General features: G+C 44.0%; 1 protein-coding gene across 8 annotated transcripts in view; it reads left to right on the forward strand.

Moving 5' to 3' along the window:
• The window catches only part of frmd4a (FERM domain containing 4A), a 103,179-nt gene that overhangs the window by 36,238 nt on the left and 50,599 nt on the right, over positions 1-16,342 (forward strand). For 6 of the 8 annotated variants that reach the window (XM_028584806.1, XM_028584809.1, XM_028584808.1 and 3 more), the window contains exon 1: positions 4,632-4,841. The exons of the other annotated variants lie outside the window; for them this stretch is intronic. In XM_028584806.1, the coding sequence (XP_028440607.1) occupies positions 4,749-4,841 (93 nt within the window). In that variant the 5' untranslated portion in view covers positions 4,632-4,748. Of the gene's footprint in view, positions 1-4,631; positions 4,842-16,342 lie in introns of those variants that run through there. 8 annotated transcript variants of the gene reach the window in all.

A 16,342-nucleotide genomic window follows, 5' to 3' on the forward strand; every position in this document is an offset into this window, starting at 1 on the left:
TGTCAGGACCAAGGCATAACTTTTAAGAAATCTCAAAGCCTTTTTTCTCTGCAGCCTTACCCTGCTCGTCCTTTTTTTTATTGATTCCTTTTCAGGCATTTTTGCCTTTATTCGATACCAGATAGAAAACGAGGGGAGAGATAGGGGGGTGGCATGCAACAAAGGTCTATCTAACTGGGGACGTTGTGGTTATGTGGTATGCTTTGGTATACCCAGCCGTCCGATTTTTCAAGACTATTCCTGTATTCTATATTTGATTGTTAACAAATCAAATAATAAGACCAAAACCAACATTGTTTAGTCTATTAATATGTATTGACTTTCCTACTCTGTCTGTGGCATTCAGCCCCGAGCTCATTCATTCCTACTGAAGACTTAAATCTTTAAAAATAGTTCACAAATATACATATTTCCTAAAACAGACAGGTATTTATTTTTGGAAAACATTACCAAACAGGAGTAGATAGTGTCAGGTCGTGGATTAATCTTAGTCTTGGTCTTTGCATAAAATTTAGAACTAAAGAAATATAGAACAGAGGAACACATTCTGTGTTATTATACAAAGTTCTGGGAAAACTTCAGTTCCCTCCATAATATAAATTTAATTTAAATAATATAGGCAGATTTACCTATCAGATGTTTCTCATTTTCTTGCCTCATGAGTCTTCACTCTGACTGCAGAATCACCCGAATAAATAGAGAAAAGACAAGCATCATAAACTTTATCCATTTTTTATGCGCACACCCATAAACTAATCAGCTATTATCATTCAGCCTTTAATTCCTATCGTAGGCATGGCCCAGAGTCTGACGGTGACCGGCCCAGCACATACAGAGGCTTTCCAGTGGACTTGGGTGAATAATTGAGAAGCCTTGTGTGCTGTTCACTGGTGCAAATTGCACATCCAGCGCCCCATTCAAGTCTTTGGCTTCCCTCATAACAGACGACTGATTGGCCCATTGGAATGATAGCCTATATTCTAATTCCATTTAGGCATGAATGACTATATAATGACAGTGTATGTGTGAATGTGGACTGCACCCAGACAAAGACAGAGTTTTTTTTACGCACCACGTCGGGGTCCAAACATTCAAAGATGGATGTGATTTTTCAGTCTGTCTACATTCCATTGGTGCCTCTGTCTGAAATTGTAATCATTTTTGAAAGACACACGAGCAGATATGCAGTATGTGCACACACCCAAACACAGTCACCTCCCAGCGGGATGAGCAGATGTTGTGCTGAGCGACACGGTTTGTCCAGGACAACCTGTCCCCGTGCACCAAATCTCTCCGAAACATAAACGCGTCCCAGTTTTCACAACGAGTCGCACAAATGTCCCTGTTTCCTGAAAATCCTTCAGCCCCTCGGTCACCTTTCCGAGCATGTAAAAGTGTTTCCCAGGCCTTCTCACACACACACTATGATAATGGGATGATAATTGAAGTGGATGCTCCCCTGTGGAGAAGTCATTATGATTGGTTCTGGCCTGATGAAGGGTGGGAGGGCCCCCTTTCTGCTCATCTCACTCTCATGAGATAGAGGAAAAACAACACCAGCATACACTTAGAAGCGCAGACAGAAGCGCACAGTGAGAAATGAATTGAGTTACGCTATCAGGGTGGTATTGTTTAGATATATAATCTGTTTTCTGCGCAATGGCCCTGCAACTCAACCCCTTTGTAATTTGTGGAGTCTTGGAACATAAACATTCAACCCCCTTCTTCACTGCCTGGGATGGGGAGAGAGTCCAGCTAGAGGGCATTTCCATAAACACCACCCACACACACACACACACACAAACACACACACAAACACAGTGAGGAGTGGGACCAAAGGGATGAGTCAGACAGCCGTGGGCAGAGACTGGCTGGGTTATCAGGGTAAATTAATGCATCACAATGCCAGCGGTCTACAATTGAGAACCATTGGTTCTTCTTATTACAAATACAGACAAAGACTAAGCAGACAAACACACACACACTAAACACACGGTAGAAATAAAACCCAGACAGTCTAAGCGCTTTGTTTGCACCTCCCTCATTAGCATCTCTCATAACCAGGTAGTGATTTTCTCTCTTTCTCTTCTTTGTCTCGCTCCTTCTCTCTTTTGTTATATGCAGGTGTGTTGGAAATGTATTAATAGTTAGTTCATTTTTGAGGACAGTTGGTGTGAACTGATCCAGCACAGAGAGGCAGAATCTCCTAGCTTTTTGTTTTATGTTTATGCCTCATTATGTATGCAGTTTAGTACTTCACATATTTTTATTACGTGCAAATCCCATTTGTGTTTATTTCTGTTGACTGAAATGGGTCATTGTGCATCTAGCCTGAGGCATCAAGAATAACAAGATTTTTTTTTGGTTTCTTTTCCTCCTGTCAAGACGAGGGCTTATCACCTCACTGGATTTGAGGCAGTGGAATTTAAAAAATCTCAAAAGTGAAAAAATAAATAATAATAATAAAAAAAACAGAGCGAGGAGGAGAACAAACGAACACAAACCATACTTAAACTGTTCAATTAGAGTGTATTGTCATCTCCCTGTCAAGGTGTCATACGAGCCTACTATGAAATGTCTCCTGAATCAGCAGTGGCTGTTAATCTCTGTCATCGCAATCTGAATTAACATCAAACGCACACATCGCAAAGAGTACCAGGAACAGGGCAAAGATAAATGAATTCTGTCTTTTTGGATCCCTGTTCAGTTATTCCAGTGTGTCATCTGCAAGACCTGGATGTCTGCAAACTAAGTTTATAAATAGCCCTCTGATATTTCTCATGTAGGCCACAGTCACTCACACACTGATGTGGGCTAGGGTATTGAATAAGTAATGCTTACTGGGGATTACCACCGCAGATGATTTTTCCTGTATGCTTGCTGTGCAGCTTTAGCACAATGTGTGTATGTGTGTGTGTGTGTGTGTGTATGTGTGACATATACAGTATCATGTCACTAAAGCCAGCGCTGGTCCCCACTTAAAGAAATGATATAATGGATGGAAAAGGCTTGTTTGTTTGCTCATTTTGACTGGTGGCTTTAATCTGATTTCATACCCTGTCACCTCATAACTGATAATACCAAGCTAAATCATACTGGTTATAATACAATGCTGCTGGCTTACAATAGCTAGCTAGCCCATACAAAACGTTAGCTGTTTAATGCGTGAACCTACTGTAGCCTATAGGGGTGGGGGAAAAATTGATACAGCATAGTATCGCAATATTTTCCGTGGCAATACTGTATCGATACACAGACGCCAAGTATTGATCTTTTATTCTATATGTGTTGGTCAGTTTGTCTGCTTGACAAACCCATTTTGCAACAATAAAATTGAAGTGAGATGAACAAACAGAGAAATGTATCTTTTTAGATAAAACAGATGTTGACAAAGTTTTCTTTTGGGGACATCATTTGAAATTGGGAAAGTTGGGAAAAAAGGTAACAAATTGCAATATATCGCAGAATATTGCAATATCTTTAAAATCGCAATAATATTGTATCGTGATGATATCGTATCGTGAGGCCTCTGGTGATTCCTACCCCTAGTAGCCTACATGTATGTGTGCATATGTGCAAAGTGAACATCTGTGTACGCCCACATATGTGTGTGCATGTGTGTTGATCCACTTAAGTTAATCAGCTGGCAGTGGAGTATTGATGTGCAGAGGCAAACAGAGCTTAGTGGTGAGTGATGATGAGAATATGACAGTAAGTCACTAGGTGCAGATGTAACTCATGAGACCAATAGCTTTAATGGACATGTAAAGACCACCGTGGTGGAAACAGAGGACTGACTCAGCTCTCCGTGGCTGCAGCCATCATGATAGAAGATCTCTGCTGGAGCCCCGCCCCCAAAAGTCCACAACTGTCACAGCTTTGTGAAAAGAAATTCAGGCCAGTTTCCACACTTTTCTGCATGTAGACGATGAACCAAGTGATAGGATGATCAATATCTGCATGCGTGAGCATTGTGGAAGGATGTGTGTGTGTGTGTGTGTGTGTGTGTGTGTGTGTGTGTGTGTGTGTGTGTGTGTGTGTGTATTCCCCCTTTGTGTCCTCGTCCAGACAGTGCAGGGAGAGAAAGCTGGATGTGGGATTTCAAAGATAATCTCCCTACCAGATGGCAAAACATCCCATATTCCTTTTGAGGTTCCCCACGTGATCCCCTGTAAGGGCTGTGTGTGTGTGTGTGTGTGTGTGTGTGTGGATGGTGGGGGGGTATATATCCCCACACACAATTATTATTGGATCACGTGACACGAGCGCGTATGCTAATAACAGCCGTAACGTCACATTAATCCAGTGACCTGGTTAAGCCCCCCACTGAAGGAAGTGAGTGTGGGAGGCAGGGAGGGGGAGCTGCCAGAGCCGGAGAGAAGAGAGTGGAGAAGAGAGAGGAAAGACAAAGCGCGCTCCCTCTCCCTCTACACTCTCTCTCCTCCTGAGCGGCAGAGTGGAGCTGAGCGGAACAGAATGGGAAGTGTTTCAACACAGAGGGAAATAGAAGGAGAGAGAGGCACATAGGACCAGTGTGGGGCTGCTATACCCACCCACCCACCCACCCACCCACACACACACACACACACACACCACTAATATCACACACTTTTTTTCCTCGTACACACCCACGCGCATAGCTCGCGTGGACCCTTGCTGCCAGGCTGGACGGGACGGCGAGGACACCCACCTCACACACTCGCACACATGCTCGCACACCCACGGACACACACACTCTGGAGCGTACTATGGTGGTCCAGGGAGCAGTGACGCCCGGGAGAACCCGCCGGATGATGCTTAAGCTGCCGGTGGGGACTCTACGGAGGAACAGTGGAGAGAGGGTAAGACACAAACTTCCCTCAATTCCTCTTTTACACTTTCTCCCTTCTTCTCTGACTCCATCCTCTCCGAGACCGTGTCTTGCCGTGCTGTCCTGTGTGTAAATGGGATTTAAAACGGTTCTTGGCTAATCCAGGGGATGGTATTAGATTTGAATTGGTGGAAGGCAAGTCAAGAGCAAAGCTTTTAATCTCCACAGTGGACAATACTTCTCTGTGTTTCTCTGTCTGTCAGTCCGAGTCTGTCAATCTTTCCAGAGCTCAGTCTGTCTCTGCTAATGTATTCCACTGCGGTCCTCGGATTTCAAGGTTACAGGGAAGTCTCACTGTGGGAGAGCTGTCTTTGAGTGCAGCTCGTTTGCCTGTCACTGTCAACGCAATTGAACTGACTTGAGGCATGAGTTAGCTTCCTTTTATCAAGCAAAGCCGCACATAGTCTCGCCTTCAGCGTGGTTTAAAGTGCTGGATCCCGTCCTGGCCGAGCTTTCCTGCCAGGCATCAGAAGCTTCAGTGTTTATGTGTTTGTGTGAATCTGGTGGGTGTGGGCTGACAGCAGAAGATAATAGTTTTCAAGCTAAGCTCAAGACGTGGAATGTGTGTTGCAAAGTTACCCTTTATTTCAGTTGTAAAGACAAGCTGTAACCTGCCAGGTGATTCACCTCTTACGCTCCTCCACAAAGTTGTTTACACCGCGAGAAAGCTGCGAGCGTTTGGAAAGGAAAGTAGCACTCAAGTTCGCAGCTGTGACTGTATTTGTGTGTGCGTGTCCCCATTGCATTCATAGGGTGATGCACGTCAGCACTCTTTCATGTTGTAAATACAGCAGTATTAAGTGAATCCGATTTAAGTAGAGTGTGTGTGCAGGTGATGAGCGAGCTGGGCCTATGGCTCATCCAAACTGCTTTCCTAAAATCATGAGGGGCTTTATAGGATCATGCTGAATTGAATTCCATCTCCTTTTTGGAAAGCTCAGTCTTCCCACTTGATGTAATGTGACTTTAGTTTCATTAACGCGCCTCTTTGAGTGAATGTGACTTCTGAGAACCGCTGGTCTCTTAGTAGTTCTCTCTTTGATTGAGCGTGTACACAGAGGATACAGTAATACGCACAAGCACACACATGCTGTGCTCATGCTATCATAAATTACACAGAATGGCTTCTACATATTGAATGAATACAGCTTTCACTCTAATAACCCTGGACACAGTACATATTCCCAGCCTGCTTCAACACAAAAAGAACTGCTATAACCTTCACATCTCTTCAGTCAAATACATAAAACACTACGTGGTTCCTTTGCTTCTGTAGTGAAGTTGCACTGAAGTAAACAACTTGACAGGTCTCAGGCGATATAAATTAGAATTTGTTCTAATGCTTTCAGGTCATTTTTTAGTGGATGGAAAACTGATTAACTGTGATCCAACTGGCTGGCTATCATATTGCTTGATGGGAAGAAACTGAATATTCACTGTCCTTTTCAGAGAAGTAATTGCTACTGGTTGATTAGCTGGTGCCCGTGCAGATACACATACACTCACTCAAATCAACTTCATTAATGGAGAAAAGCAGATTTTCTCACACAAAGGGGGGTCTCTGTCTCCTGATTGCATTCCTTTTTCTCTGCCTTCCATTCTTCTTGCAGCCAGCTGTGTGCAGACAGACTGAAGGGGGGGGGGGGGAATACTTGTTGTGATTTACATACATTCACTCGCATTATTGTGCTGCAAAAAAGGTCTGAATGGATGCATGTGCGTCAGCTTGCTGCGTAAGGTAGTGAATGCATCGGATTTTCAAAATAGCTATCCATCAAATCACACAGGCAGAAAAGTGTTCAATAAAGGTGTTTCTGAAAAGAGAATTTAAATCCTCAGACTGACTGATTCCTCTCCTCAGCGATGGCAGGTGAACAAAGCTCAGCGATCGACCGGTTTCTACCCTAGAGGCTCCATAAAGGTTGACTGTCTGCTGGGTTATGACTTTACCTGCCCATGTGTTCACTGAGCCACTGAAATACTTTCACTTCTATACACAGATGCAGCTCTGTCTTGCTCTGACTTGCTATGTTAGATAACTCATTGCTTTGTCGTCCATTCTCCGCCTTATGCAACTGCGTGAGCCGCATAGAGCTGTAACAGCATACAGAAAAAATATTAAAAAAGTCTTTATCTATAAGCAGCTGACTGAGCAGAGGGGAATGTTGTAGTGGAAATGTTTATTGCTGCCTGCTTAGATCCCGCTAAATGCGTTTTGCACACTTGGCAGCTTCATTTTTCATATCCGGACCTTCACCATTTCCCAGTGAACACACAGAGGTTTGTAGGTGTGCACTGCCGCTGGCTAAACACTCTTCTCCATAACCATTAGCATAAGTTAACTAGTCTGAAAGATATTTTCAAAATGGATCCTCCAGATTGCTTTTCACCTTTCAGATTGCCCACCTTCTCATCCGTGCCCTGTCACTCATCTAATGCAGATGAATCGCCTCACGTCTGTGTCAGTAGTTTCTGATGGATGTGGGTTTCTATCACAGTTAATTGAGTAACATCTACAGGCAGAACACAGACCATCTTTGTTCACGGTCAACAGCAATGACACATCCGAACAAAACATGCCTCGCTAACTCCAGAACAATAGGAGAGGAGGCAAACTTGATTACTCCTCTTTTGCTCAGTGAATCACTTTCTTTTCTATATCCCCATCCCGTCCTTCTACTCCTCGCTGTCGTGGCTCAAATCGTGGCTGTCTTCAGATCTAGACCCGTCATGCTTCTTTATCACTCATTCCCCCTTTCTCTGGCTCTTGCATACCTTTTATTACAGTAGAAATGGCAACACGTGAAAGAAATGTATCAGCGTGGACAAAATGGGGAAAAAGGACTTATAGATCATCCTAAACACTAGGTGTTCACAGTATAATGTGATGATGATACATTGCACAGTTGGTGTTGACAGTTTGAAACAGCTTCTTTTAGGGATGTTTACTGTTTAGATTAAGGCCTGAATTAGGATTATCTCCCGCCTTTGTTATTTTGCTTTCATATTTTTTTTTTGTTGCTTTTCTGTGAAATTAAGAACAAAAACAACAAACAAACAAGGGAAGACAGGGCACAAGAAAGAGCGAGACATGCGTGTGCGTGTGCGTGCATGCTTTTTCTAAACACACAAAAAACATTTCAGATTTGAGGAGGTTGAATCGCTCTCCAAGGGAAACATGTTGTTGTCAGGGGCACCGCAGGGGAGCGAGGGTTTAAAGGTGGGAGGGGTGGATCACTGTCAGAGAAGTTCACAAAGACACGCAAATACAGACATGCACATGTTCAAAACACACATTCATGAGCGGAATAGGAATGCAAACGCACAATGGCACGACTGTAACTTACCACAATAGGCCTGGGAGCTACAGTAGAGGCAGCCAGGCAAGTGGCGAGGCAGGAATACTAATCGATCCCTGTTACCTTTAAACATCTCGTCTGCACCAATCACAGAGAAGGTCATCGCTGGACTCGGGCATTCTGTGGGTCAGGTTGTTACTCTGCTTGTTTCTTATTAGATTGATTTAATTGTCTCGACATTAGAGTCAGGATTCATTTATGCAGCTGCAAAGTTGATGTGGACACCAAAGGAACAACATTCAAAATGAGTTCCTGTTTCGTTTTCTTTTAACATCCCTCTGTTGGCACATCAGTTCTGAGCCTTTGAGTTTTTGCCCCCGCAGCTCTGCTCTGCCTCGCTACAGTATTGATTCCCAGGGATCTCAACCTGCCCCCAGGACTGTAGGTGAGAGAGCTGTGGTCAGTCAGTCCAATTAAAGAGACAAAGAAAAGGGGGAAAAGGGGAAGAAAGAGAAACAGGGGTGGGAATAGCTGGAGCTAAAAGGCTCCTGAAGGCCCCTCTTGCACCACACCCTGTTTGGCATGAAAGGGGACCCCCCTTTTCTCCCCAAGGCAGCTCAGAAGGAAGAATGTTTTTGAGCAAGCGAGGAAAGGGGGGAGCACATGGGAGACTCCCACCCTCCTCTCCATTCCTGCCTCTTTCATCACTCTCTGCTAAGATTTTTTTTTCTTTCTCACTGTCTTTTATTCCCTGTCCAAAATCAACCCGCAGACCTATAGACGCATGGCACAGCTGCATACAAGTTCAAAGTAAATCTGAACCGAGCATGATCAAACAATGAAGAGACGATCGGCCATTGACTGTGAGCGAAGACTGAAGGCGCTGAGCTGCTGATAATGTGTTTTCGCTATGGAGACATAGCAGGGTAGCTATGGTGAGAGTGGACTCTGTCCTCTTCCAAAAAATGCCCAGTGGATGTGTGTGTGTGTGTGTGTGTGTGTGTGTGTGTGTGTGTGTGTGTGTGTGTGTGTGCACGCGTGTGTGTGCGCGCGCGTGTGTTCCCATCCTCATGCAGAGCTCAGAATGATTTCTTCATTATCTCTGCTTCTCTATTCTCAGAAATGACTGCGTGGAATCCTTTTAAGAAAGAGAGAAACCGAGCAGAGAAAATGAAAAGATGAGTGTGGATTGATGGGAAGGAGTCTGTTGGATTCCATCTTCCCCCAGAAAACAGGATGTGGAGACCCCGACATGTTCCTTAAATATCCCAGCACAATCTGTGCCCTTTGTCAGACAGAAATAACACGACTCAATGAGAACGGAGGCACTGTCTGTGACTCACTCACATGAAGGGGTTTGATCATAGCTTGTGAGTGTGTTGTGTGTCAGAATCCTGCTGTGACAGAATAAGAGGAATAGAAAGGAGAGATGGGGATAAAAAAAGAAAGAATTTCTCTTGTAAAATAAAAAAGACAAGATGTTGAAGTGTGTGTGTGTGTCTGTGTGTGTGTGTGTGTGTGTGTGTGTGTGTTTTTGGGGGCGTGTGTGTGTGGGCGTGTGTGTGGGCGTGTATGAGTGACAAAGAGAGACAGAGCGGGAAAGGGTTATAAAGAGTGAGAGAGGTGCAGTCTCTTGTTTTCCCGTGGGTGTGCTGCAGTAACATAGTACTCCTCATTAATATGTATCTGCCAGGCAAAGTGGAGAGAATGATTAGCTTGAGAGTGTGCATGTGCATGCTTTCTTGAGTGAACAACCCTTTGTGCATGTGTGTATGGCATATTAAAGCATATAACGCATGAACTAGGTCAACTTCTCTACTTAAGAGACCAACAAGTCCCAATACTTTAATTATTGTAACCACTTTTGTGAATACTGAAGCTCAGGCACATACATTCTCACATACACACACACACACACACACAAACACATAGACATAAAGATGCTCACTGCTTTCATCCCCCTCTCGAGCCACATTACGTTTTGTTATTGATTTTCCTGCTTGCACCTCTAATACAATCACATTAAACTAGACTGATCGGAATGGAATTTCATACTGGGTCTATACACGTATGTCACTTATAATCTCTGTCACAGTGATGCTGGTGTGTGTGGGTGGGTGTGCGTTCCAAATGAGCCAATAAGAATATTAAGCCTGCAAAAGCCAGATGCCAGGTTTATTGTCAGAAGAAGTGCACGAGTAGTACCTGTACAACTTTTCCTGTGTCATACGCACGTCCTCTCTTGCACACAACTGGTTTTATGAATTTGTCTGCCATAGTGCCTCAGCTGAGTATGTTCTCGTGAATTTATGGGGTCTGTGACCCATTTCCCTCCACTGCTCTCCCTCTCTCTCTCTCTCTCTCTCTCTCTCTCTCTCTCTCTCTCTCTTGCCTGCACTAGTATAACACGCCTGAGTGGAGATCAGAGAGCAGGAGGACGATTGAGAGATAGAGAGAGATATGAGGGAGAGATGAAAGAGGGAGAGAGATGGAGACAGGAGAAAGTAAGAGGGTGGAAGACAGCAGGAGACCTCAGGCTCTTACAACTGACTGGGTACAGGTCTGAGGTTTATTTGTCATTAATATGTGGATCAATATGTGTAAGAAAGAATGAAGCAACACACAGATAATCTCACTGTTTGGCTGTCAATTCCTGTCCATCACAAGGCAAATAGCGTCTTCGTCTCGCTGTCTTATTACTATGGTAACAGCCGGCCAGCTGACACTCTGGTGATGACTGTTTACATCGCAGGGCCTGTGTGACCTTTCCCAGGATTCAGCGGGACATGTGTCATGTGAACAGTGCACTGTCATACCTAACCTCCTGCCTCCCTCCCTACCACAACAAACATTTACACAACTCATAAATTACAGTGGCTCCAGTGTGTGGCTCCAGCCAAACCCTGAATTATTTTGGAAAATTCACACTATAGGAATGCTACGCATTCCTCATGGGTTTCTCAAGACACCACTGAGAAAGCAACATGAGGCCCTGAGATAGAGGGATGGGAAATTGGTGCTGTGGAATGAGGGATCTCGTAGCATGTGGTTGGTGAAATTAAGTAAATTTTAAAAAGATGCAAGCTTATTGCGTTATCGAGGATTAGGATTTCTGTGCAGTCAACCTTCTGCAATCTATTTAATTAGCCATCTGTGGAGAATATAAAGTGAAAGAGAAAGCGGCAGAGAGAGAAAAAAACAAGTTTTCATATACACACTATACTATAGTTGATTAATGCCATGGCAGTAACTCACTCATGTTCATGTTGACATTCAGTAACAAACAAATGCTTTGAGCATCATACAACAACTTGAATGCACACACACACACACACACACACACGCACCACCTCAGCAGTACAGGAGTGACCTCTTTCATCGATAAAGCCCTCCATGAATCAGAGTGAGCTACGAAAGACCATTTAATCCACCTACAGTCTGATCGGGTTTGGTAGGAAGGCAGAGAATTACTGGACAGTACAGAGTTATTGAATTCTCTATTGATCAAGGCTCTCAGAGGAAAGTGGAAAAAGTGAATCAGTCCGGCTGAATAAAACCATTGGATATTTGACCTTTTTTTCTTTTTTAAATGTTTAAACTGGCATATAAGATATCCTTAGTGACCGTAAAGATCAAGAAATGGCTGCTGGAGCTTGAAAAAAGTGTGTGCCTGTGTTTGATTTCAGAATGATTTCAACATTTCATATCACCCATAACACAGAGAACATTGGTCATTTAAGCTGTATTGTTTTAGCAGAGCTGTTAAGCCAATAGTTTATCACCGACTGGCAAGGATATACACACAGACTGTAGGCCTGGCACAGGTTGTATATGGAGGTTGTATTGCCTCCATGTGGCCATTGTTGCAAATGGGTGTGTATCAGCAAAAGCAAGATAAGCTTCATTGTGGATTTCTATCTTGAACACTGTGCAGGCATAATGTGTGGAGTTGGAAGAGACTAACAGATGGGTTGTATTCTTGAATTTGTTTTGGAAGAATTTAGCCAGGTCAAGTCAGGATACTCCGGCCTGGGAAAACTGGCTCAGAGGAAAATGTCTCCTTTTTAAAAAAACATTCTGGCTACAATCCCAGTGCTGTTAGAAAGTAGTATACTCTAGACTTTGGAGACAAAATATCATAATGTGTGTGTGTGTGTGTGTCAATGACAGTGTCTTCTTCAAGCATACAAGATATTGTCCAGTCTGACCAGGTGTGTGAGGAGGTGTGCGGCTTGTAACCAACCCCTCTCTCCTTGAAAAGTGTGACGGTGAAGGAGCGAGTGCTGTCGTCTGTTCATTTCTCTGGCCCTGGACTGGTTGCTCTCCATGTGAGCTGCAGTATGAGAGTGCATATCGCTTTAAAAACAACTACCAGCCAGGGAGACTAAGAGACCGGCTGCATTTTCTTAGTGGGAATGTTTGTGTTTGTGGCGCGCAGACCAACGGACGGAGGCTACATTGCTTCGGCGAGAAGAAAAGAGAGAGGAAGGGAGGAGGAAGAAGAAGACCGAGAGAGAGAGAGAGAGAGAGAGAGAGTCAGTAGGGACCACTAGCTGTGTGGGACTGGGACAGAAGCACCAGTCTTCAGACAGCTGAATCCCAGAGAGACTGGGAGGACAGAGAGGGACACAGGAAAGGAGACAGCCACAGGGTTATCCTGTCTCTCTGTGGCTTACCTCTAGAGATGACCCAGTTATTATCTATACTGGAGCTAAGTGGTATCAGGAGGACAATAAAGGCTAATAACTTCTAATTACCTGGGCCTCAGTGGATTTTACCTGTAATGGCTCACTGATATCAACTTGTTCTGCTACACTGCACATACCTCTGGAGCTGCATCACAGAGAGCTTGCAGTCAGTGAAGTCATGGAGGCGGTCCTGTTGGGTCTAGACGAGGTGGTCTGCACTCGGCAGGGTCTGCTGTCGACTCTCACCTCGACAGCCCTCCGACGCCTTCGTGTGCATGCCAGGAACCTTCCTGCACCCCTGCGTCTATTACACACACACAGGTGTGTTTCAAGGCCACTCTACCAGGTACAGTAGGCTGCACCTCACATACAGCACATACAAAACAAACATAAGCTAGATGCGCATGTGCGAAGCATTCAAAAAGGGCACCCTCGCACAGGGAGTTTATTGCTAATTTAATTTAGAAATTAGAGAATTTTGAAATTGAAGTGAATAAAATAATGGGTGCATCGAATCGTGGACGTGGACGATGCTGCATCGATAATTGTCCAGGCCATAATCGATTATTTCTGTTTACAATTTAATGTGGACCTAGCAACATTTCAAATTACATATTCTGTTATGTTTTGCACATTCAGGAAGTGCCATGTGCTCAGTGCTGTAGTTTTATGTATCCAATTTATTTAGCATTAGAGCACTGCAGAATGTTTTTTTTTTGAAGCTTGAAAAGCTATGAATTAAATATCCTACACGGCTTTAATAGAAAAATGTATTTGACGCATCGTGATGCATCGAGATATCGAATTTAATTGAATCGCTTACACGATAATCGTAATCAAATCAAATCGGGAGATCAGTGAAGATTCACACCTCTTATTAGAAATGTGTACTTAATGCAGTGATTACATTTGAAACCTATTCCACACTTGTGTCGAGGCTTGGAAGTGATGATGTACTGTAGGCCAGGTATGTCCTTCAGGCGATAGACCGGGCCCAGAGACAGGGGCAGGGTTAAACATGACTGATTTGTGTCATTAAGCATGGAGGACAGAACTGGGTTGGATGCTGTGGCAGTGTTCATGCTTTGGGAAATGGGACACATATGTTGACATAGTTTATAACACTCAGCTCAGGTGCATGTGAAACGCTGTCCTGCAAAGTTCAGAACGCTGCCTTGTTTTACATCGTTGTCCTTGTGTGGCGTGCTCTTTTGTAGTTATTGTTGGATGCAGAGCCTTAACAGGAAGTCGTGTTGCTTGGGTCACTATAAGGAGTCGGAAAACTAAGCTGTTAAGCTGGTAAGTGTTTCTATGGATACAGTATGTGAAAGGGGAGATGCTTGCACACAAAACACACACAAAGACACTGTTTTATAGGCTGTCCGGTCGGTCACCATGCCTCCTTTGCCTTACACATTTAATCTAACTCTGGTGACGCACTAAACGTGTCCGTTTGCTTGAAGAGAACAGTTTCACCGCTGAATTATGTTTGAATTGCTTTTATTAGGAACTGTGTCTTTTGGGCCTTGTGTTTGTCTGTGATTCAGCAAAATGGGTGATTAGTATTCTCTTCACCATGTCAGAATCGGCACTCAGGGCTTTCATGGAGCCATTAGTATTCTCCAGGCGTCTCACCTGCCCTGTATGCAGCTGGCACTACCAGATAACAAAAAGCACACACTAGACTGCATAGCACAAAATCATCCCACAGCATCTGTGGACTAACTTAAATACATGCACACAATAATAAACACACACACACACACCATGTGTATTTTCCTGTCGTTTTGCTCTAATTCCTTTATTCTCAAGAGGGGGATAAACTGGATTGTTATTCTAACTTTTGTCTTAGGATGTGTTTTTATGTGGCTCCTAAGTTTAAGCATCCTGAGGGAGGGCAACACAATCAGAGGAAACTGAAATAACATACCAGACCTCCCGAAGACAAACCCGTCCTTGACACCCCCTCCTGGTTTTGAGACGCACAAACATCTGAGAGAGGCCACACTAAAACCCCTTTTAAACAGAGGTATTTTAACACTTTCCCAAATATCCTCTGGACAAGTGCTTTGATGATGAGCTACAAACAGTATCTCCCCCTAGACTGATGAAGTGGTACGGTCCAAGGTGGAGCAGTTAATAGTGGAGGGAGTTACAAAAGCAGGGAAGGAGGGGTCAGTGTGTCAGGCTGCAGGCTGGGGATACCCCTGGCTCACTGCACTGCCTCTCTGCCTAGCTTCCTCTATTACTGTTAATGAGATACCCAGCTTCAACTGGCAGCAGACACACAATGGAGAGAGACAGATCAGAGTGAGAGAGGACTTAACTGTGTCTTTATATTTTTTCAACCCATTTTTACTTTTCTACACTCATTGTCCACCTTTTTTTTCATCCTAAAAGGAAAATACATTTCCACTCCAGTGCCCTGAGCTAAACCTGTTCCCCCATGTATCCTTTTCCTCTCGGACATTCTATTTTTTCTTTTTTTTTTTTTTCCTACTTAAATTACTTCTTCATTTCTTATTTAACTCTCTCTACTCTCTTTTCAACTCTCACTGGAGAAGGCCATCATCCTTCGCCAGCCGTCCTACATACTCAATCAGGACACCAGCTCAGATATCGTACTGCGCTCCAGTGTGTGGCACACATGTCGAAGGTGATCACTTTACGCTTTGCATGTTACGCGGCGCCGCACCGCGTGTGATTGAGCTGTGGCGTTACGGTAACCAGCAGACTGCAACGTTTGTGAAGTGTTGTTTGCTCCCGCAGATGTGTGTTTATGTCTCTCGTGAGAGAACGCAGCCGCGCGTTCACACTTTCATACATCAGGCTGAGTAATATTGACTCAACAGCCTCCAGTCACACATTTTCCTCTGGTGGTATGACCCTGTAAATACGGACGGTTAGTGCTGTCAGGCGTGTGAGGGCGGTGCTCTGTGCTACGCAGCATCTCTGGGTAATTGTTGCATTGTGTCATTTCTTTGGTTGCTTTGGCGAAATTTGATTGATCTGTGTATCTTTTTGCCTCTTGTTTTTTTTTTTTCTTCTTCCTACCAGCCCCCCCTTTCTTACCACCTGACCCCATCCCAAAAGCAGGATATCCTGCATGGGGAAGAAGCAGGGGTAAAGGACTGTAGCAAACACAGGTGGTTGGACTTTCCCTAAGTTGCAAGAATTCCTCATTTACCTGTAATCATCACAGTCCTGCAACTATCAACACTTACCGCACGCCATCGATTTTGTTGTTAGGAATGTGAAGTGACACTTTTATGAAGCCAAACTCATCCTCAGTGTGTTCGACATCCTCGTATCCTAGATAGACCAGGTTTATTTCCTGTTCTAGTGCTTGCTAATAACAGTAGCTGTCAGGAAGCTGGTTCTCCTCGCTGTCAAATGAACTTAGATTCAAGCTGTTTCCTAGCAACGCAATTCCGCTGAAATGTTTTAGACGTATTTAAAATCTTGCATTGTGTCACATCGATCAT

This window comes from Perca flavescens, chromosome 8 (genome assembly GCF_004354835.1).
Source record: "Perca flavescens isolate YP-PL-M2 chromosome 8, PFLA_1.0, whole genome shotgun sequence".
Taxonomy (NCBI): Eukaryota; Metazoa; Chordata; class Actinopteri; order Perciformes; family Percidae; genus Perca; species Perca flavescens.